Source organism: Netta rufina, assembly GCF_964035555.1.
Source record: "Netta rufina genome assembly, chromosome: 7".
NCBI lineage: Eukaryota > Metazoa > Chordata > Aves > Anseriformes > Anatidae > Netta > Netta rufina.
Window position 1 is genome coordinate 14,162,764 of NC_140130.1, and position 25,025 is coordinate 14,187,788.

At 37.0% G+C, this 25,025-nt stretch overlaps 1 protein-coding gene across 1 annotated transcript in view; it reads left to right on the forward strand.

Annotated features, from left to right (window-relative positions):
* KCNMA1 (potassium calcium-activated channel subfamily M alpha 1) overlaps window positions 1-25,025 on the forward strand; it is a gene marked incomplete at both ends in the record, with an annotated part of 478,007 nt that overhangs the window by 439,379 nt on the left and 13,603 nt on the right. The window contains 2 exons of the mRNA XM_084290022.1: window positions 16,914-17,027; window positions 20,321-20,451. Of these exons, the coding sequence (XP_084146148.1) occupies window positions 16,914-17,027; window positions 20,321-20,451 (245 nt within the window). The remainder of the gene's footprint in view (window positions 1-16,913; window positions 17,028-20,320; window positions 20,452-25,025) is intronic.

The window sequence follows — 25,025 nt, forward strand, 5'->3', positions numbered from 1 at the left end:
TTCCTTTAAAAATCACTGGTGCTTTCATCATCATTTTTTTGCTGATGCAATCCTAAATTTTGTTTTACGAAGATGACAAGAGAAGATGTTGGTACTCATTAGCCACTGAGTGTCGTTAGATTCATTTCTCAACCTGTTGGTTGAGTCTTACATTACTGCAACTTTTGGTGGACTTTGTCCCCCAATCTGCTGCAAGAAAACTCCCATTAAAACCAATTTCAGATCTATATTCTGTTGTCTTTGCAGGTAATAATTTTTTTTTTCACCTCTACGAATAAATTATTCCTGATTGTTTTATCTAAGATGTTAGCAAAAGAGAGAGAACAATAGTGTTATCAGGATTGGAAATAAGGGAAAGTCTTAAATGAAGAGAAAGGATAAATACTGTCTGAAAACCTTTAGTTAGCAAAGGTGCTGTGTCATTTTCAGAGGTAACTGTATTGTAGTGTCGTTAGAAATGTTTAAAGTTCAAAAGGCAAAAAGTAAATTTCTGATATGAATAATCCCAAAAGGGTATTTTTTTTAGTGAATATTGAATTTTTTCTCTGTCTTTACAGTCATAAGAAAGAGCTTTAAAGTGAAGAGTTCAAAATACAAGGTTTGAGGATCATAAGTTCAGTTATCTTTTAGACTGTTACAGAATTCAGTAATCTGTGGCAACCCTAGCACTGCTTCCTATGTTTCATTTGTTATATCATATGAAAAAGCAAAAATTAAAGTCCTTACTTTCAAATACATCAGGATGATCATTTTGTCAGGATTGGTAGGTTAGTGCAGGGATTACACTTGGTAAGGATAGTCTTACGTTTCGTGTTCCTGAGTTCTCGGTGTATTTTTGCTAGCATCAGTTTGTGTAAATATTCTTCTGTGTAGACAAACAAAATTCATAACCTGATTATTAAAAAAAAATGTATTTAGTTGGTTGTTATTGTTTAACCAACTGATTTTTTGGAGTGTTTGTTGTAGTTCTGTTTCATTATTAGCTTTCAAAACTTTATCCTAGGTAATGAAGTAAATAAGCGAAAAATGAGATAAGGGTTTCCTGACTTCCCACCACAGGTCCTACATCATAATTTGCGCACCAAAATAAATAAATAAATAAATAAAATAATTTATTTTTTTTTTTAAGATTAGGTCACTGTGATAAATAACTCAGTATTATCTTTTGGCATCATACACATGATTTCTTATCCTCCTGAACCAGATGAATCAACTGATATCTGTTATTTATTTGATGATAGCACACAGGGCTCTGGATGGGATTAAGAGCTTCTTGTCATAGTCCTGATATATACAAGAATAAAATATGGCCTTTGCCCTGGCAAGTTTACAGTCTGATGCTTTGTTGTTCAAAAATGTAAGTTATGTGACTAATGTTATACAGGTTAATAAATCTCTCTGACTTCAATGAAACTATCCACCTGTGTGAAGTTAGATTATGTGCAAGACTGTGACTTAAATAAACTAAAGAGGCTAGATGGGAGAGAGGCTGTTCACTTAACTTTGTTTCAGGGGCTACAGAAGCCATCAATGTTAGGAGTCATTTCCTTCTGTCACAGGATGCAGCCAGCATTCCAGCCCTCACAAGAAACCCTTGAGAGAAAAGTTCCCACACAGCAGCATTTGCATGTCTTGTATTTTCCTTGTAGCTGGATGCTAGCATTAGCTGCTGGAACCTGAACACATAGAGAAGGGTTTCCTGTCTCTTTCAGAGTTCTGCTAGGTGGAGAGAAAAACTGCTTTAAAATAAATAAATAAATAAATAAGTTTTTTATTCTAGTGCTTATGAACTAAAAATGTGTTGGTGAAAGGTTGGAGAGACGCATTTCTTTGATGCAATTTCCTTGTATTTGAGAAATGCTGCAAGGTCCTAGCTCAAATACCATCAAACTTTCACAATTGCTTGTTCCTCCTCTGCTTTCAAGATACCTTCTGCTTCAGCGAAAGAAAGATTAAACTGGGCAAAAGAGGTAGATAGCACAGTACATCAAGCACGTGATTTCACACTTATACTATAAATATATTTAACCATCCCAAGACTGATATAAATCCATGGTGACTCTATTTTATTTTTATTTGCTGTTCAACATCTTGAAAGCAAACCCCCTATTATGAAGGTGTACTGTTTTGTGCATTTCTGATGCTGAGGAATAAAAAAACCTGCTCTTTTTATGAGCATTAATTATACACCAGGCAAGGAAGCAATTGCCTCTATGTTATGAAATATTAAATCAAAATGCTTCCTGTTCCCAGATGTCCCAGAGATAAATACAGCAGTATTTTGAAGCCCCACTTGGAGCTGTTTTGCCTGCAAATTTATAGTTTTGTCTCCATTTTCAGAAAACCCTGTTTTATGTGAAGTATAGCACTCTTGGTAGTTTTTAAGGAGCAAACTCCTCTAGAGTTGCCTATGTAGGCAACAACTCTTATGTAGATTGCACACAAGGGATCTGAAGTTGAAAGGCTCCTTTAAGATGACAAATGGGTTGAAAGTGTTATTGTCTTTGATTGCATGCCTTACATCATCTGTATGTAGGAATAAGAGAGCTATACTTTATCTTTAGCCATTTTATAAATATTTAAGTCCTTATAGTTGCCTAAAGATATTAAAGCATATTTTACAGTAGTTGGAATATAAATATTATATATAGCACAAGATACCAAAGTAGTTTAATGAATTCATAATTTTCTGTTCACTTTTATTGGAATGTGTTTTATGCTCCAAAACTTCCATTTAAAGAATAAGAGACCATTCTGCTCCCTGATGAGATGTAAACCAATAGTGAATGTCATCAAGGTTGCTTTAAATGGAATGGAATTTTGGAATTATGGAATTTTAATTACTAGGAGGAAAGATAACATGGACATTTGGCTGTACTACTCCAATCTCTGCGTTTAATAGAAAAATGTGTTTTTGAAAAAAAAAAAAATTGTTTTTTAAGTCTTCAAGAAGCTGCAAGGTGTTTTGCTGTTCTGCCTCTTTGTTTTTTAAACAGTCTTAATAGCAGAAGGAGATACATATCCAGATCCAAGTATGCAAGAGTAAATTTTCGAAAAATTAAAGGATGGTTTCTAAAATAACCAACCATAAAGTCTTGTGATAGTCAGAACATATCTATACCTCTGTATTTCTAGGGCTATTGAATACAAAGGTGTGTTGAGGTTATAATTGTTAATCTTTCAAATTCCCATCAAATATATGAAAAAATGTTTTTTAATATTTCAGAGGGTTTCACTAGATCTCAGTAGGAGTCTGTGCTGGCTAATGCTTGCTAATTACCCTCAACAGAAGTAGATACACAATGCTGGTAAATTACCTGACCCTTTGCATTTTAATGAGACAACAAGGATCTCATGAAGTGATGTTGTTTCAGTGGTTAATGGTGTCAGCAATGTCGTAATTGTAGGCTGAGGCACATTAGCTGAACAACCACATGTAGGAAGGGCTTCTCTCAACAGGCCCTTTGGAGAATAGAACAGGATATTATCATTAAGCCTATGTCATTTGCATGCTGCTAATCACTTACTTTATTATCTTGTGTATCCATTGTCTTTCTTTAATTGCTCTTTAAATTAAAATTAAAAATAGTTCCAATGCCCATGATAGTTGTGATAGCATCCTGATTATGAAGATAACCTCAAGAAAATGGAACATATAGATAATATATTACAGGATTAGTAGATAGTTTGAAAGTTATGTACCATAACAGGCAGCCTCTTGAGCACTATTCCACTATCTTTCTTTTCTTTTGTATGTATTGTTTGTTTAATAGATGGTTATTTATATACATAAAGGTTGTATTTTTTGTAAAAGGACACACATGACTTCAGAGATCAATGACACTGCTTTTGTCTTTAATGTGGAAGAACTGCAAAGCATCCATATCCAGCAGATTCCACTGGAGCTAGTAAGGCTCCAGGAGAAAGCAGGATTTTAGGTCTAGCCCATTAAATCCTGCTCTGTGATATCCATTATAGAAGTGTAGAAGTTAACACTCACTACTGAGTTGCAGAACTGCCAGTAAACTTTGACAGCATTAAGGTAAAACTAAATGAGTAGTTCTTTTATCAGAACATATTTAATCCTGAAGTCTGACATGAGTAAATTGGAGGCTGCCCACCCTTTCCAAAATAGGCACTCTCTAAAAACTTGGTAGCTTCTGGTTACCTACAACATCCAAAGCTTTCAGCATCCTTAGAGTTGGTTATGCAGGCTGTGCTGAGGCACTCCCTTCACTTGGGTCTCAATACCTGCTGTGATCCTAATGCTGTATTTTTGCGGCTTTTCTTTTTACTATCCTAACAAACCAAACCCAGAAAATTAAAGCCATGAACTTTACAACGGGCATAGTAGGCTTTGTTATTGAAGGAAGAAGGGTAAGCTTTGGTCTTGTCTAGGTATTGTGACTTAATTTTATTCAACAGGACAAGATTAATAAAATAGAATTTCTGTGCTGACTTAATTGGATACAAGAGTAAGATAATATCTAGTTTAGGTAATGTCCTAAGAATACATGATCTTTTGCAAACATTCATTAGAGTTCTAATGTATATCCTATGAGAGTATCGTTGAGACTGAACTCGTCATATTGATTTGAGGACTGGCTGTTGTTCAACTTTAAATTTTGAATACTACAATACTAATACAGGAGTATGAGTACTGGTCAGTATTGGAAGATGAAGTATCTCAACATTGTGAATATATATTTTCTGTTCGACTTTACAGAGTTTTCCTAAAATACAGTGGCAGAACTATAACTCTGTAATTAGATGTCTTTATAGGACTTTTTATTTCTGGTAAATTTATGGCAGTTTTCTTGTTCCTTGACTAATTCTCCAAATGAGGGCAAAGATAGAATGTCATTTTTGAAAGAATGTATCCTCAAACAAAAAAAAAAAAAAAGGGGGGGGGGGAGGGGATGGGGAAGGAAAAAAAAAGAGAGATTTCTCTGAAATCAGACAGTGTCATATAGGTGCTGGAAAAAATATGGGGAATTGTTTCTTCCTTTTTTTGAGGACAGATGGATTAGATTGATAATGCTACAAGTATATGAGGTATTCTTACGAACAAACATTTCATTACTGACAAGAAGAAGCTTGCTCGAAAACAGTTTATGTTGTAAACAAAAATAAATAAAAAAGGTATGTGCACTATTTTGTTTAGGATATTAAGCTGTATATTTAGAAATTATATCTGTTAAAATGCCACAATAATTTGCATTTTTTCCTGTTCTAACTGTTCCTGTATGAAGATATCTTTCTAGACTAAAGTAACTTAAAACTTTTCCAAAATAATTTCACATATATATATATAAATATATGTATATGTATATTTATATGTACACAACACTACTAAATTTATCTAATCTGTTTTAATTATTTAATTTATCTAAATGTATTTATCTAATCAGTGTTAAGGCTATTTTAAATAATGCTTTGGGGATCTCTTTCCTAGAAGACAAATATCAGAAAGATTTTCCCATGTAATTCCAATTTATGAACCTAGCTATTTTTAGTGTGTGCCTAAGAACTCACATGTTCAGACACTCTATTATAAACTACTTCACTTCCTTGTCTGCCCCTTGCTACCAATCTTCTTTAGAGTTCATAAAACCAGTATTATGCTGGGAAGGGATTTGCCAGAGAATCATAGAAAAGGATTCTTGGAATTAAAACAGTCATTCAAACACAGACTTGAAGCCATATTTGCAACCTTTTGTTAGCCAGAAATGTGGCATGAGAGTACAGCCCAGGGAGGCAGGGGAGCAGCAGAGACTTCCCAAGGCTACCCATTTCTCCCCATTTCCTCCAGGAGAACTTCTGTCAGTTCTCAGTTCCTTAGGACTCTCCTCATATGAGTTGAAGCACGAGATATCCTTTGCTAACTAGTGGAAAGTTTGTCAGGATAGATAAGGAAAGGCAGTCCTTAAGCAAGGTATCTTGTAATACACATTTCAAGATAGTTTCCTTGCAAGAGAGGAAAGTGATTCCACGTTATTAAGCTTACTTTATGGTCATGTACTTTGTGATTTCACATGTAAACAGGTAATTCAATTTTCTGTTATAATGCAGTTTAGAGGAAGACCTTAATATGTATCTGCAGGTTTAAATTTCAGACTGGTCCCACCACAAACCACAGACACCAACTTTTTGAATTCTCTCTCACTTCTGTGTGATGAAAAATCACATCAATGTGAATATTTATTAGAAGAAAATAACAAGAAATAAATGTTCAAAAGTGTTCAAAACCCCTACTGGAAAGGATGGCTGTTTCTACTGATATTAGTAGTAATGAAAGTCCAATATGAAAGCAAAGAATTTTTATTGATCTGTCTAGCTTTACAGTAAATAATATTGTGTAGGAAAGTTTAAGTGATTATAGAGTGCTTAAGTGCTTATAGAGATTATGCCATTTGTAAGTGGCATAAACAGTAATACATAGATGAGTGAGTGACAATAAACAGTCAATATAAGGCTGAAAACTAAAAAACAGCCTAATGTAAGTATTCAGTGTAATTTTACTGTATACTGGATAGCATGCCATACATGTAATGGTTGCCACTTGATTTTTCAGTACCTAAAGAACACCACATAACATTTTACTGCTGCCTTTGTCTTGATCATCCAAGTTTCTAATAAAATGGGATCTCATATAAATAATATAGAAGCAGAGCTGGTGTAGAGAAACTTCCGCTGGTGGTTTTTTTTTTGTTTTTTTTTTTTTTTTTAAATGGACAAAGATATTTGAACCAAGTGAGACAAGTCTTAAGGTTTTTAACAAAAACTCTAATAAAATAATGTGAGTATGTGTGTAACTCTGTCATGATAATAAATTACTTTTCTTTCTAAGATTAATATTCAGAGAAAAGGGGAAAAAACTGTGAGCCAAAACAGTGCAAAGGTAGCAACTGAAACTTCATTTTTTACCTAAGAGTAGACGGTATCTCAATGGTTTTCTGTAGACTTTTGTTTTCTACATATATATGTATATATTAGCAAATTATTTGTTTATTTAAACTGGTGACTATGTGCTTTGGACATTCTTTCCTCCACAATGGCCATAAGAGGTGTAGGTTGTATCTGGCTTTTTGATTCTGGAGCCTGTACTGACCAAAGCAGAGATTCAGACTGGGTACCACCAGTAGTATCAATGTTATATGTCAGGCAGGTGTGTCGACATAACTTTAGGAAATATATGTATATATTTCCTAAATAATATAATAATATAATATATGGTGGTGCTAATACACCCTTCAAGAATATGCAATTAGATAATGATTAGTTAATATTTATTTATAATTATAAATAATTATAATTAAATAAACCTCAAATTCTTCCTGAATCCATATCTCTGCAATTTCTATTTAATTTTTTTTTTCTTTTTGGTATGTGAGGAGAAAAAAAAAGAGAGAGAGAGAAGTAGAGAGAAATGGAGATCTTTATTGTCTGTATATTCCTGGACAGAGTCAAAATAGAATGTGGTATTCTGTACACATGACATACAAAACAGGGATAATTTCTTGAGCTGATCAGAGTATAAGGCTGGGTTGATATGTTAGCCATTCTTGTGAATTTCAGTATCAGAGGGTTGATATTTGTTTTAATGGAAATACTTTCTGGAGGTATTTTATTACTTTATTGTACGTGACAGGGTTGGTCCTCATACAGGCCAGTTAGACTGATAATTCTACAGAACAAATAATTGTGTTGTTGGAATGATGTGTTTTGAAAATATTCTACAATCCTTAAAATGCTATTTCCTTATTCCCATGTCAAATTGGGCACCATGTGTTATTTTCAGGGTTGAGATTAAACTGTAGTAGGGATGTAGTATGCTCCCTTTATGATCAAGAGGGTTCTATTTAAAGTATACAAATGCTCCTTGGGCAATTATCATTCTCCACAATGTTTATTGAACCCTGGGGAGAGTGACATTTCTCTGGAAAAGTTGGTTGAGGTAGTGTTATGCAGATTTGATATTTATTTTCTTATATGACAAGTCTTTAAAAGAGATGTTACTTTGAAGTTTTATGCATTATAGAAGGCAAAACTGGAGCGACAAAGGGTTGAATGATTTTTTTTCCAGCATTGAAGGAGTCCAGTGTGGATTCTGGTAAAAATTTTGGCTTGTGGAGAATCTTTATTTTAGTATGCTAAAAAGTCAGAAAGGAAATTATCTGCTAAAATATGTAAAATCTATGCCTATATTTTGCTGTTAACATATAATTTTCTAATAATATAATAAATATATATTAATGCATGCTAATAGTTATGTTAATATATTTGAAAATATATTCATACCAAAACACAAAACACTTGTTCCTTTATTCCAAGCATTCAATCAAACCCTACAAATTTAATCTGTTGGAATCACCTGCATACTGTCACTTGACTGTGTGCTTTTATGAGATCCAGGCCACTAAAGAGCTAAAGAGTGGTGGCAGGATATGGTGAAATGTTGCAGGACTGGACCCGGGCACAAAATGCTCCCTAGTTGGCAGTCTTTGCCTAGAGCTGCTTTTTTACAAAATGGAGTAAAACTGGAGAACTTTCAGATACTTGTAAAGAAATTAATCTACAGGAAATGTGCAGTAGGCCTGTGGAGCATACCTGCCGTATAAATTAGAGGTGGTCTTGATCTGAATCCAGCCTGTCTCAGCTCTGGGAATCCAGTTCAGATTTTTTCAATAAAATGAGGCCTTAGCCTTTACAGTTAAATCTTTTCCCCAAGACAGCCTTGAATGTGGGATTTTAGTTTTGACCCAGCCTGTAGAGAACCTAATGACATTTTACCATAGGTTTCCAGCTCAGTTCCAGCTTGAGTAATTTACAAGTCTGCTGGCACAGTCTAGCCCACACAGACCATGAAGTCAACTGTAAGTAAATCCAAGTTGATGTAAAAACAATATTGCTAGAATAGTGACAGATGCTGATTATCAAAAAAATGTCTGTTTAAGCATTTTGTATGGATCCATTTCCTCAATGCATACACTTGAAAATTTTGTAGAAGTTACTAAGTAATTGTACTTAAAGATGTGGAATTTTCTTAACCTCATCTGCTAAAGAAATTGTAGGAATACATACTGCAAAAAATGACTGCTGTGGTTATTACTGTGGCAGCTCAGGGGAGCTATTCAGATGCCTCATTTATTGGAGCTTAATAGATTAAAAGTCCAAATTGAGTCTCATGATATAAACCTAATCACATTCTAATCTGCATAATTTTCCCATAAGCAGCAATGGGAAATTTATTTAATTTATGTTTCAGCAATTGCCAATCATGCAGTGGACAGCATTGTTATTTTTATTTATTAAAATATTTTTATTGATTTCTGTCTGTAACATCCAGCTTTGCTCTTCCTTATTTGACTTGGAAAAATTTACTTTATTTAATATAATTACATAATGTAGAGTTTTACCTAAAATGCCTGTATGTAATTGTTAATGTTAAACTTTCGATTTTCTTTGCATTTACTGAATACCTGTCTCTGTGAACTAGATAATATAGCTTAATTTATTTGATAAGTTTTATTCAACATATTTATCTATGTTTGCCTGAGATCTAGATATGCGTAGGTGATTAATGAATAAACAGAGAAGGATTTGGCTTTGTTATATAGCAAAATCTTCTAGCTGCAAACCTGTGCTGTACTTTGATGCTACCAACTTTATACTGTAGAATTATGCGGCATAGAAACCTATTAAATGGCAAATGGAGAACAATGTAAGAACAATTCAAAAAATGTACACCTTGCACACTGAAGTTATAAGTAAAGTAGTTAAAAAAGCCAGAATTATATTTTCTGATGATGTTATGAATTTAAGGATGTTCCATAGTAAGTGAAACATTTTGGATAGCTGCTGATCCAAAAATCCTGAAAGAACAATTGTTACTCTTTCTTCTTCCTCTTGACAAATACGTCTTTATTTCTATTGATTCTTCCAGAACAGAATTTGAAAAAGCACAGAGTATAAAAAGAGAATATCACAGCTATGCTTTGCAAAGCAGTGGTAAAGAAAGACCGTTTGTTTTGGTAATTTTGAGTTGTGTAAGTTTGTGATGAAACTGGGCAGAGGTATGGTCTGGGTAATTACTATGTGAGATTTTTTGTAAAAATACATTAGTCTCAAAAGGCCTTCATCAGAGTTTTTGCGTGTGTTCCCTAGTGAAATTCAAAATGAGACTCATACTGGGAAAAGACTCATGTATGGCTGTGAATGAAAGGCTCAAAGTTATACAGGATTCTGTGCTATGATTAAAATACAGCTCTAATTCTAACATGTTATGCAGTTCACAATAGAAAAGAGAAGCAATGTGGTATCATTCAGTCCTAGACCTCAAAATGATGAAAATCCAAGCCTTCTCCTAGTCTTTGATTTTACAGCTGAATTCTGCCTCAAAAGAGCAGTGCTAGAACCTGTAAACCTGTAAATTCTTTACAGTTTTATGTGGGACCACTTACACACCCTGGGAGAACAAAGACCAGTGTTACCCCATGCTTTCCTAAGAACTTTAATTGGGACATTTTCACTATGAGTATTCTGTAATTTAACAGTACAGGAAAGAACAGATATCAGAGAAGAGCACTTTCCTGGGAGGAAGATGAACTGCTTTTTCTCTATAACGGTGTTTCTCAGCATTCAGTGCCTCAGGGGTTGTTCCAGTCCCAGATCATTGGAAGCTTGTTACAATTGAAACAGGTATCCTTCTTCACCCTCCACTGGCTGTAGCATGGCCTGTGTTTGGGCCCAGGCAGGTAAGAGAGCATCTCTGAAGATGTTGCAGACTGTAAGAAAGCTGGGAGCATACAGAGTCACATCTGCTCTCCCATGTTCCTCCTCTCTTCAAGAGCTTTAGAGATAACCTCCAAGAGGTTTTTATATCTTCAGGCACAAATGACAGTAAAAGTCAGAACTGAAATCAGAATTTAGGATATTCAGGCTCTAAGGCCAAACTACAACTCTCTGACAGATCGCATGGGATACTGAAGCTAGAATTGTTTCTAAATTGAATGGTGGTAACAGATTCCCATTAATGTCAGCAGCTCTTTAGCTGCATGACTGCTGCTGAACTTTCCAGGTGTACCCCAGTGGCTGTACTTTGGAGAATAACAGGTATAGTCTATCATTACTTTGAATGCAATGGAATATTAATGGACATTGTCAGCAAATGGTAGCAAAGGGATATAGCTGTGAGGTCCTTTTGTAAGTGAATTGTTTCGTTTTGTCTGGCTCTGCCTAATGAAAATCCTTGTCTCATATTCCTGTGCAATAACTTGGCAGGGATGTGTTTGGTAGTTCACCACCTGTGTGCTACTCAAAATATGAATGGCACTTCATCATTTTCAGATGAGCCAGAGCTAGTTCATAGCATGTATGCTTTATAAATTATATTTTTGAGGACAGTAGTGCTTACTGTACCCAATGAATCACATGGCACCTTTTCCTAGAATAGCATTAATTGAAATGCATTATCAATTTAAATGGCACTTTAATGACAGGATCACAAACTTTAGATTCACCAGGCGGGTTTTCAGTTTGGTAAACTGCATTCTGGCTACACAGAGTTCCAGTTTAGGAAAACATGCATGTTTGGAAAGGGATGGGAGGCAAAGGGGGAAGGGGCAAGAGGCTGTAAAGGATCTTCTGTGACCCTCTCAGATGGAAGATTTTTTTTAGAATTTAAAGTAAAAATTTGGTTTGGGAATATGCCCATCTGGGTGTCAGTGAAGCCAGTGGAACGCATGTGGTGTACATCCATCCAAGAGCCAAAATTGTCTTGACCTCAAAACCCCAGCAAGCCTTTACTGGTATATCAGCCAAGTAAAAGGATATATCTACTGCTACATAGAGCAGGCCTTTCTGCAGTTCTCAGGACTTTACTTAGTCAAGTGAACTGCACAGAAACAAAGGAAAAGCAGTTTCTGGCCAGCAAAATCAGCAGATCACATGGCCATCGGGCCACTCGCTCCAAACAAGACATAAGCAGAGCAAACATTATTTTCAGTGCTTTCAGTGGGCAGAAGTCACTGTTCAGCCATGCCAGCGTTTCATAATTTCAGATTTAATCACTGTGCCCCTGTGGCTCCCAGAGTACCTGTATGTTGCTGCTAAACCAGTATTATAGCTCCCCTGAGAGTGCCAGGGCCTGGCTCATCAGGCACAGGTCTCACAGAAGCCCTGTACTGCTCATCTTTTTGAAGGTGGAATTAACGGAGACAAGGAGGGGTCAGGGCTGAGTGGCCCTGCTGAGCTCCAAGCACGGCAGCACGTGGATCCTCAGCAGCTCTTGGAAACAGGAGATTATCTCACTGAGAGGAGGTTTCCCAGGGGTTCTCCTTCTGCAAAACAAAGAATGTCTTAAAAGAGACACAGTGTTGTCTCTAATGCAACTGTTTGGTTAGTCCACCCATTTTAGCAGTAGTATTCCAGAGGGAGCTGAGAAATATTTCTTTGCACAGAACCAAGGTGTGAAACCAGCTGCTTTCTGCAGAGGCTTCAGGAGGCTCAGACTGCTTCAGTGTAGGTAAAGGATCTTGGGCACAGAAGTCCCAGCCTCTCAGCATGGAAGGCCGCTGCTGAGAAAGAAGCAGGAACTGCTGGTCCTCACTGACATTGAGCATGTCAGGAGCCTGGGTTCTGTATTCTTCTCAGAGATGTGATATAGTTAATCCACTGTTTGGCAGCATTTTCTTCCAGAGAAAGGCAGGGACTTGCTACATCCTGCTGAAGTCCAAGCTGTTTCCTCCTTTGGAGGTTATGGCTATTAGGACTATCGCCAGCTGTGGTGGCATGACCCCAGTTGTCCTTCCTCATAAGCCCCTCACTGCCATTGTATTTCCTTAGTGTGCTCAGGCTTTATGAGGCCACACAAATTTTACTCTAGAGGTTGATCCTATTGAGCAATTGTAGCTGCAACTCCCTCGGTTGTTTGTGAGCAAGGAGACACTGTGGTTATAAGAAGATCACAACTATCAGCCCTGTTTTACCATTTTTATGAGAGTTAATGGAACAAGGTTTGGGGACTGAAGGAGAAAATGGAATATGAAAAGGAAAATGAAAAGAGGCTGTGAGGAAAGCATGTCATTTCTAAATGAATGCTCTCTGCAGAGGAATTGAATCTTTTCACAGCTGAAAATGGATCTTAAATCTGATGCCTTAGCTTGTTTCAGCTTCTGTAATGAAATAGAGTTTTCCTAATACCCTGTGACCTGAATTTCTCCCTGCTTTATGGGTGCTATTCCTTGACGTACAAACCTGTATTTTCTCAAGTCAGCATTTGATGATGGATGTCAAAATACAGGTCATGTATTATGCATATAGCATTACCGATTTAAGGTGTTTACTTGTCAAGTTGAAGAAATTCAAAAATGTCACATTCACTGAATCTGCACAGCTGTCACTTGTAGTTTTTCATGCTTTTAAATAAAAGTTGTGATAAAGCAGGTTAGTTTTCCTTCACTTTTTTTTTTCTGCTAAAGGAAAAAAAAAAAAAAAAAAAGGCTATCTATGGAATTTACATTTTATTTTGGGAGAAAGAGTGTGGCCTGAAAGTGGACGATGCCTTTTGCCTCCTAGCTCTTAGGCACACCAAATCTCCAAGAATTCCAATTATCCTTTTTCTCCAAATATTCCAATATTTTTATATTATTCAAAAGCAGATTTTTAGAGGTGTCTTCATGAGGCAGGGAAATTAAAATAAAATAGCAGACATTTCTTACATCTCCCCAGACCATAGAATGAAAAATACTAAGGCGTGAGTCTGTGTTTCATTCAAGGAGAAAACAAAATCCCTTTAACATGCTTCCTGCATTTCAGACTGAATGCACTGTGTATGCAGTGTGCAATTATAGAGCTCCTGTCAGCCTGTGTCTAACAGAAATGACACTTTTACCTCAATCTTCTAACACCATCATAGGAAGACAAATATTTGAAGGGTTAGAGAGAGGTGTCTGCAAATAGCCACCTATGAAGAGTATATGTGTGTGTGCACGCAGTCATGTGCACCTGTGTGGACGTTGCAGTAGTGGCAGGGCAAGAAACGTTTATGCATTTAGGGGTAGGTGTGCCAACTTTCCTCAATTTGCTTTTAGCTGATAGGGGAAATGCTTATGTGCTTATTCCATCTGAAGAGCCTGCTTTACTGAAAGTTGTTTTAGGGAGAGAGAGATGGGAAGAGCCCTCGGGAAAAGGAGGTTTCTAGGGATGCTCCCAGCAGTACAACCCTAGGTTGCTTGGAAGCAATAATAGTTTTCTCTCATATAAGTGAGTGCCAAAAGTCTTGCCATTGCCATTTTGACTTGTAATTCTCCGCACAACCTGGTTAGGCGTGCCACTGTAACAGTTCAAGTAGTCCACAGCTACTTGAACTTTTTTAATGTAGTGTCACAAAGGCCTTGTTGTGCTGTTCCTGTAGTGCAATGGAACACAAGACTTAGACATAGGAGCCTGCTGCAGGAGGAGGTCTCACATTATCTACCTGTCCTCAGATAGCATTCCCTTTTTTGGGGGCCCCACTTTCATTTTGTTCTGCTGTTCTGAGAGTGTCACAGTTACCTCTGACCTGTGAATTGGCTCATGGAAAATTTCCATTAGACTCACTTTGTGAGTGTGAGCCTAGAGTCCTAGGCTCTGTCATACAGCAGTATGGAATCCAAGAGTCAAAATGGCTATCAGTTCTGGTGCCAGACACAAGGAAATGTCTGCAAAATGATATCAGTTGGAAATGCAAACCGCTGTTACCATGCTGGTCTCAACGAAATAGTTTCAGTGGAATAACTAGTATTAAATGACCAACTGTTCATGCAGCCAACATTTCTGATTGTCTCTAAGAAATCTGCAGTCAAAAGATTTTCTGTGCACTGATAATATGATATAGAAGTGCTTTGCTGTCTTAGGTTTGCCTGTGGCAATGCTTTTATCTTGCAAGTCTGCTGAAGATACCACATTCACCTCTTTTCTCTTAAAGAACAACTTTACAGACTTTTAACTCCCTTATCCTAATGTGTATAGCTTCTCATGATAGAAGGAAATTCGTACTGGCACCTTTTGGAGGGCTGAGTAAGTTTCTCTTATCAGTGATTCTAGTTTTATTAGTTATCTATTCTATATTTGATATAGAAAAAAACTAGGGAGAAGTGAAATGAATGACAAATAAGAATTAAAATCCCATTACATCAAGAAGTCCAAGTTGAGTGGTCAAAATTTTTGGAACAGTTTGGCAGCAAAGGTAATCATCACTGGAAAAGAACAAAAATTCCTCACAATGACAATACAGAACCAGTACCACATGTTAAAAACTACAGTGTAGTTCAGATTTCCTACTTCGTAAATTAGTTTTATAGCTGAAGAAAGTAAATTAGATAACATCACGTCATCTTGTTCCGAATTTAGTAGCAGATGAATGCACCAATGAGTTTAACTCAATAAAATGATTTCCACACTGCAAGAAGATAACGAAGTTATATCAGGAACGAATTTGGCTGTGATTAATTTAGAACTGGCATATAAAGAAATCAAAAATATTTCAGATCAGTAATGAGAGGCAGTCAGAAATCTGGTCCTGGATGTCCAGCGTGAGGTTAAAGAACTCAATGCAGGAAAATGCAAGCCCAATGCGGGGAAAAAAAAAAAAAAAAAAAAAGTTTTCTCATAAATGGGTATTTTGAAGGGAGCTTGGGTCAGTCGTGTTCCAAATGACAAATATTTCCTTTAAAATATCACCTTGATTTAGTGGTCCTAAATGAAATCCTAAAGTCAAACGCTGGCTTCACCATCACTCCTGCAGTGATGTTATTAAATGAACATTCCCATGCTTTCTACAACTGCAATGAACAAGGAAGATGGAATGCATGCGAGGCTAACTCTTACATGAGTTTTTGTATAACTACCTATCTTCCACCAACAACAATCAAACTCCAAAAAGCTTTGCCTGGTTATTCTTTAAATTATAAAAGAAAAAAGAAAATAAAATAAAAAATGCTCATTGTCAAGGGATTCATTTCCAACCATGCAGAGAATCAGGCTGAAAGCACAGTCTGTGTTAGAGGTGAACCTTGCTGCTCTCCACGTCTTTTCTTTCTTTGCGTGCCAGCTGATGCGTTTCCTCTTCCACCTTTGTTTCCCATATATCCTCAAAGATGTAAGTCTTTTTCTAGTTTCTTTTCATGTGTCCTTGTTAAACGTTCTTTGAAAATCTTTGTCCTTCTTTACTCTTGGTTTGTTTTTCTGTAAGAATGGGCCCTTTCATCCCAGTATTCCTATAACTGGGGTTCCCCCGTAAAAATGCAGGGTATGCAAGGTGTGTCCGAAAAGCAAAAAAAAAAAACTTTGTGTTGTACTGCTCCTGGAAAATGACAAATCCTAAATCCTGCATGTTGATCAAATATCAGACTAACAAATGGAAGCTTACAACAGGATAATGGAAGTTCCTTGTGGTTGTACTACTGTGTACAAACAGTACTCTTTGTAATGGTAATTGAGGTTTAAGGAAAGACACCTGTTATTTGAAACACTAAAATAAACCTACCTAAAATCAAAGTCCTTTTGTATATTTATTGTTTTTATTCCTACACAAGCACAACATTTAGCTACCAAATAACCTGCTTTCTAAATGACTTGTATATTTCTGAAAGATTATGCTTTTAAGAAATAATTTGTGAAAATCAAGTCAATTTAAAAAAAATAAAATAAAATAAAAAGAAAGGAAGATGTTTTTACAGTACCTTCCCTCCCTGCCAACAAAAAAAAAAAAAAAAAGGTTATGAAATTCCCTGCTGATGGTCTCTTTTTTCCTTTTTTTTTTTTTTTTTTTAAATTTCTATCAGTATATCTTTCTACAGCCTAAATAAACTTTTTACATACAGAATCTCCTATTCTTCATGTTATTTTGTTTTATTTATTTATTTATTCAGGCTTTACACCCCCTGGGATGGATAGGTCATCTCCAGACAACAGTCCGGTCCATGGCCTGTTACGTCAACCTTCCATTACAACAGGAGCCAACATCCCTATTATAACAGAGCTAGGTAAGACAAGCTAACATTTATCCGTTCGTGTGCTATTCCATTCATGTACTCTTCCCTGTCTGTTTTCCCACCTCCCTTCTTGTGTGACCACATAAGAAAATTACCTAAATTGTATCTTATACTGCCATGTTTTCTCCTCTGATAACTATTGTGAATTATTCCTTCTAAAGAAAGATTAGTAACCGTTGTTTCAGTTTATGCATAAAGTTGAATTATGTTTCTCTCTTTCCTTTGGGTTTTCTCAATTTTCCTAAATAAACACCATCAGACAAGATGCTTTTTACATAGTGTAACAAATAAACAGGGTTCTTTGGGATAAGGTTAGGAAAAGAAACAAATAAAAATAAAATAAAAAGAAGCACAGTAAGTATGAGCAGACATTTCCTGTGCACTTAATCAATAGTAAGAGGACATTTGTTTATTTCTTCATGGTCCAGAACTGTTTAATCATGTGTAACCAAACTCTGTATAATAGTATGAGAAATTTTACCCCTGAGAATATGATGATGGTAGGTAACCAGGCTCTGATTTCCACTCTGGCTGTGGGTATTTATGTTGTCAAGTGGTGTGATGTGAAGTGCAGAAGCTGGTCTGTTTTTTTCACGGCAAATACAAACCTGATTTGTGGTCCTTTGTCCTTTTATTTTCTTTTTCAGTTTTATTTTTTAGAGCCTTACCTGTCTTTTTCCCTTACTTTATTCTCTTTCTGTACTTTCTTTCCCCCTTAAATACTTTACCTATTAGCTAAGCCTGGCAAACTTCTGCCTTTGGTTTCAATCAGTCAGGAAAAAAACAGTGGAACCCACATTCTAATGATAACTGAACTGGGTAAGAAGTGCCTTTTTCCTTCACATCACTGTCTTATTTTCCACTGTTGTTCTTACTGTCATCAGCTTTTTCTTTATTTATCTGGCTGTATCAGAGGGGCTACCCTCATGGCACTGCTTTGAATGTGTTTTATTTGTGGTTCTGGTTGAAATTGACTGTCTTGTTCTGGCCTTTCTTAATGATTTTTTTTTTCACGCAGCATCAGTAAACCTTTGATCACACTCGTCTGACCTGCCGGCTGTTTTCATAGCACCTTCTCACCAATTCATTTTCTCTGGCCTGGATTCCCACCTCCCGGGCCCTCCCCCACCAAGTTTTCTCTCCTTTTCTCTTTCTCCTTCTTTTTTTCCGTTTGTTATTTCAGCCTATTGTCAATTTGGTGGACATGCCCTAGCAGTTCTCACAGGAAGTCAAAGAAGAAGTAAAGAAAACAGGAAAGAAACCCCAGTATCACACTTTCCCTCCAGCTATTTGTTTATTTGGGGGAGCAGGCCATCTCTCAGAAGCTCAGGTTTTGAAGCTGCAAAAAAGCATCCAAGCTTCTGTGTTTTTCCCTCTCAGTAAAGAGAGATCTCAGAAGCTTTTGTGAGCAGTGTTTGATTAGCATTTCCTATGGTGCAGCACCACACGTTCAAGCCTACCTCACGTAGCCTGGAGACCTTTCATAGAAATCATAGCAGCTAACTTGCATCAGGCAGATAAAGATATTGAGGATGAAGCTCCACTCACAGGATTCACATTAGATTTGTAGTACTGTGGAAACTGACACCACGCACGGCTAGCAAGTGTGTGTCAAAGTCAGGTATTAGTCTGCCAGATGTAAGTGGAAAAAGAATGCTACTGTCAATAGCGCCTGCTCTCAGCTAGCAAATTAAACTAAGGCATGAGCTCTTCAAAAAGTACATTTTGAAATGATACGTCAGGCTTTCAAATACTATTTTGTTCAAGATCCCAGAGGATAAATTGATAGCCATTGTACAAAGAAAGGAGTAGCGTAGGTATCGGTGTTTTCTAGGGTGAAAATCATCCAACTCACAGAGCAGAACACTTCTCCATTTAAAACGCTGAGGTGTTATGCTCACATGGTTACGTCTTGGAGTGGGAAGGCAGGGTTTTTAAATCCTACCTCAGCTCTGGTTCTGACTTGGTGTACGATCATGGCCAAGCACTATCTCAGCAGTGGTCTAGAAGGAGTATAGAAATGCTCACCTCTTTCTGAAAGACATAGCGAGGTTTTCTCCATAATTATTTGTGTTCTGTAAGCTAAGCACAGCAAGTGTAATAGTATACACGGGTTGGAAAAGGATTGGGTGGAAAATGAAACTATACAGGAAGGAAGTTCAGAATGGCAGGCAGAATGGCTAAAACTAAAGAGTTCAGAGCCAGAATCTGATAACATTAACGGCAACTCTCATGTTGATTTCCAAGCTCCCCTGTGTTGGAGACGTCAGCAGACGGGCTCACGCAAGGAATAAGGATGTAGTCAAAGAGTGCAATAGCAAATGCCAAAAAAAAGTTTGTAATTTCCTTTCCTTGCAAGGGAATTTGAATCAGTTTGTTATTTACTAAGGTAAATAGTATTGCAATAACATTGCTAAGCAATCAGTGCTTTCATGCTAGAGGAGGACTAATATGGAAATGAAATATACAATGAAATATGAATCACTCAATAAACTGATCTCAGGGAAACAACTATTTTTAGTGGCATGAGGTGGAAGCAGAGAACCTAACTGTGACGATGAAATGCCAAAGAAAGACTGAATGACAAATGTGACTTTGTTTGGCCTTTTCTTTAAAGCAGCCTGATATAGATCCTTTTTCACACTGGCTAAGACAGATTTTGTGGAAGCGAGGTTAGGGAGACAAATACATGAGAAAAAGGTGATGCTGCAGGAGAACAGCTGGAGTATTGCTCATGCATTCAGACAGATGCCCGTTGAAGGGACAGTGTATCCTCTTTTGAGCTGTAAGTGCATTAACACCACTCCAGCAAGAATCACAGCAGCACATCTAACGGATGCCTGTGGGCTAGATTAGAGTTTTATGGGCAGCCTCGATTTTACAAAGGGGTTCGGGCTTGCTGTCTTTTGATAACATTTCACTACACATGCATACAACCCTAGCCACAGTACCCGACTAACACCAAGATTGTTTCAATATATAAAAGAGCCCTGTAGATCTCATGTGGAGTGCAGGCAGGTGATGCCAAGAAACTACTTCTACGGCTAAGGGATAGTCACCTATGAAGAGCAAGAGAGTCACCTCTTATGAGCAGGATTCTGACCCAAAGGTTTTTAAATGCACATTTTCACATCCATCCTGATTTTAATTTCAGTGATGTCAAAGACACAAGTCTGTGTTTCCAGACATATGCCGTTTCTTTTTCTTTCTGACTGTGTAAAATGTGAGGTCACATGCTGAAGATGCAGAAGCACCTTATGATTTTATTATTATTATGTTTTCAGTAAATGATTCAAACGTTCAGTTCTTGGACCAAGATGATGATGACGATCCAGACACAGAACTGTATCTCACGCAGCCCTTTGCATGTGGAACCGCATTTGCTGTCAGTGTGCTGGACTCTCTCATGAGCGCAGTAAGCAAACCAAACCTTTTTTAATTCTCCTCCATCAGACTTATTGTGAAAGAGTATGAAGGTGTAATCTCTGTTCCACAGGTAGTTAAGAAATGATACTTTTTTCCTAGATAGCAAGAGAATTCCAGAGCATAGGCAAGGGTTTTTTCTCAGTTGGATCCAGAGACCCTTAAGCAGCTGAGATATCCAGGACCACCATGATTTTTAAAAGCAATGAGTGTCATGTGCAGCCTGAAGGATAATAGTGTCCAAAAAATATTGCATCTCCCTTCTAAAACCCAGACCCAAATTCAGTGTTAGCCTCTGCTCACTGTTCATGTCCGACAGCGTCAACCATGTTTTAAGCTTGTAATTAGGAACAATTCTGTGAGTGCTGAGGAGCACCAAGAGAACCATATGAAAGCCAATGTACACACCAAGTGAACTGTACTTGTGTGAAGAGTACAGTTCACATTTATGGTTAAATCCAACCATAAATGCGTGCCAGAAACTACAGATGGTGACCTTTGGTTATGTCTACAGTAGGGTTTTGGTTTGTAGCCATAGTACAGTTTCAAATCAAGTGTCTCAGTCATGTTGCTGTTCACCCTCCCCTGCTTCATATTGGCTACGTTTTCAGAACAGTTTTGCTCCGTGCAAGCTGCACTTCTTTCAGAAGAACCCTAAGCTCTGCTAAGCATAGCAAGGTTGTAGCCTTTTGAAAATTTGAGCGTAAGCTTTCAGAGTTCCCCCTGGAATATAGTTCCATGGTGCTGGAAATCAGCTGTTGTAAACCCCACAAAATATTAGTAAAGAGCAAGCGGGTTTCTTTTAAGGAGCCAAGTCACCTAAAATCAGAATGAAGCTTTCTGCCTGTAAGGAAAAACCACATTGATCTTTATTATTTGATATTTTATTCACATTTAAAATTTATGTACCTATACTTCAAATTTTTATTCTCTGCTCTATTCCTCCTATGATCCATCCACAGCTGAGTAGTATCAGTCAACAGTGACAACATTTTATTCTAAAGCAGCATAGAAATTTGCAATAAGCTCAGAAAATACCTTGTTGAAAAGTTATTGGCTATGTTTTGCAGACTTGACAAATTCAGAAAGCCTAAGCAAACCCACCTAAACGCTATACCTTCTCTAATTAAAATCTCTAGCAATAAAATATTTAGCATTTTCACATTGTAAATGGCAGTAATTTAACTGGAAGGTTCCAAGTTTTATACTGAGAACTGTTCATCTACTCATATTATTTGAAGCAATGTCCCCGAATGAATCTCTCTGCAGGCCACTTCCAGAGTCCTGGAAGAAGTTGGGTTAATTTTTCCAATCACCGCTGATATTTCCACAAAAAGAGAGCAGAATGTTGTGTACACCATTGCTTTCTTGTGCAAACGTACATAATGTAGATAATAGAGAGTCAGTAAGGAACATATAGAACAATACTCTGTAGAAATTTCTACCTGGAACTCATCACATAATCCTCACAAGATTTTTAGTTATTGTCATCTTTCATTCACGTTTAGATTTTGACAACACATCCCTCCATTTCTGTAATTCCTTTCTTCAACAGAGACCTTTTTCAAACAATGGCACAGCTAAGTGGCATGTTATATGTAGTGTGAAGCCAGAGAGGTGTGATAACAGGAATTGAAAATTCCAACCAAGAAAGAAAAAAAAAAAGTCAAGAAAACAAGCTAAGGATCGGTCACTTAGAATTGGTCACTGTTCCATCTTTTCTTTCACCACTTTGCTGATTTGTGGCAGTGTTATTTTCTCTTTCATTCCTCAAAGGCCTAGTAAAAACTTGGAAATGTTATAGCTTCCTAACCCTCCAGAAAGTGTAAGATATGTGAGATGGTTTCTCTTTACTGTCCTTATTTTCCTGGGAAGGATGTATGCTTCTTTCAGCAGTTCTCCAAGGAAAGGAGCATTTCTCACACAAACTAATTTACTTGCACTGTATTATCCCTGGTTTTCTAGAGTGCGCTCAGCTTTGGGGTCCATCATCTATATACCGTGCCTAACTTCAACCAAACCCCAACCAAACCCCAAATCCTATAAACTGTGAGTTGTGCAGTTGTACATTCATCCTATTAGTTGCAGTCTGCAGTGCAACTAGGTGGAATTCTGTCAGAAGGAAATAAATCACATTCTGCAGGCCTTTGCCAGTTCATTTTGGGACAAGAAAATAGTTTACTATACAGTGACTGAGTTTTATTGTTTCCTAATTTTTATAGCAAAGTTCCAATTTATGATCTCTGTCGATATCTCAGGAATGGCAATTCCTCGTATGTGCTAAAATACAAATGCACATTGCGTGAACTGCTTCATTAAGAATTAATCGCTTCTTACAGCAGTGGAGTGTGCCAAACAGGTGCTAAAAGAGTAGAAAATAGAATAGGAGTAGACAGTGGCATAATACCCATTCACACAGTAGTCTTTCCAACATCCAGGCAATTTGAAACTTGAAGGAAGTTTATATGTAGAAAAAGAGGGAAAAAATATGTATTGCACAGTAATCCTTTTCTATGAAGTGTCTATGCAGAGTCGTATCCTCAAATCACATTGCCAAGTATAATGCGTTAGTTAAAGTATTCAGTTACGGAATACCAATTCAACAGTATTAATCAGTGTTGAAATAGTATTGTAGTATATGTAACTTTATTAATATAGGAATAGTGGTTTAAACCCGTTTTGCAAATCCCAGAAAACCTGTGGTCACTTGCTGAATCAAATCTGAATGCTGGAAGTCTTTACTTTTGTGTTATTGTTATTTCCTGTACATGATAGTATTAGACATTTGAAATTTGAAATTGTCTGATATTTTCCTAAATCAAAGGTAAAACACGTAATTAAGTGTACTTCTCAAAAGGCCGCCTACAGGCTATCTACACTTTGTCCTCTGCAGCAAAGGCACATTATCGCAAAGCATATGATTCACACTGTGGTAGTTCGAAGATCGCTGCTCAGAAAAGAGTAATGAGCTCAGAAACTGCACTGCCTTCTGATGACTTGGTAAGAGTCATCTCTCCAGGCTTAAGCTGAAGTGCCTGATTGTACTCTGTGTGAAGACCGCACGTGTGGTTCAAGTTTTAATGTGGCAGTGGCTATTGTTAAAGCACACCAGCTAGTCATTGTTATGTCTGTGAAGAGACATCTGCAGTCATCAGAGACTTGAGTGATATAGTAATATTGGTTTTGTCATAACAATGCAAAAACAGGGAAGGAATATTTGTAGTCACACTCAAGGTGGGTCCAGTCCTGGAAAGCAAAGTGTATTTTCTTCACCAAAATAATAACCAGGGGATTAGAAGCATCTTTTAGACAATGTGGAAGTTGTTGTAAAGATATCATCTTCATCTAAACAAAACTTACGCAACATAAGAGAAGCAAGGTGTTTGGTTTTCTGCAGTACTTTCAAAGTCTTGAAAATCTGGCCTGAGAGCCAAAGCTTGCCTGTGTCTGCCTTTGGTGCCTAAGCTACGAAAACCAGAGAAGCTCTGGCAGGTTGGCATTCCTGCCATACATACTGCTGGCATTAGACCAGATAGCATCTGCGTTTCTCCCTTCTGATCTCCGGAACCAGACAGTAAAATTTAACAGCTGATATCCTAGAATGTATGCCCTTGTGCTAGAACTTCAGGTGTAGGTTTTTCTTTTATAACACAAAATCCTATTTCCCCATATAAGCAAAAGCAGCAGAGTGGAAGAAAGTGAAACAGGTAAGAGCTACTTTTCAGTACATCCTGTATTCAATAGTTCTTCCCCCTTTCAGAGTTCCTACAGTCTCATGTAGAAAGAAAATAAACTGGTTTAATCTATTATATGGGTATTGTGAAACACAAGACTCTTTTTGTGCGAGTCTGTTCAGGTGGTTAGCAAACAGCATCATTTACCACAAAGTGCTCCAAACTTCTTTATCTTTTGGACACTATTTTGAGCAGCAGTACACTGTCAAACACTGTAAAACCCTGTTGTTTTTTTCTGCTCTTTATCCTGTCCTAAAGAACTGTTTAGTAACTATTTAGTAACTGTTTAGTAACTAGTAAGTTACTGGCTCAGTCATTCCCCATGTTTGGATATACATTATCCATTCAACAGAATTCCTCCAACTGGAAAAGAAAATGAAGTTAAAACAATTGCATGAAAGAGATGGTAAAAAACAGCACACGGTAGAGGAGGGCCTTCCTAGAAGAAATCCATATTAAAAAACACCCTAGAAAACATTAAAAAAAATGGTGATATGACTTGGAAAATGACAATTTTAGAGTAATTATAAATGAAAAGCAAAGTGCTATTAAAGTTAAAGCAATGTTATTAAAAGATGTGCTAATTTTCAGTTAAATTTTCTGTAAAAGACCAATTAGTTTAAGAGGCTTGACAGCATTAACTGCAAAACATAAGTGCTCTGGTAATTATACTTTAAAAAATGATTGAACAAACAGGAAAGTGTCCCTGAAACATCAGAAAGAGCCACACAACAATTCGGGCACATAGGCTAGGTGGCAGTGCTACCTCAGATATCTATGCCAGGATTTCCTTGCTGTTTACCCTGCTTTAATGTCTATCATGCATTACATT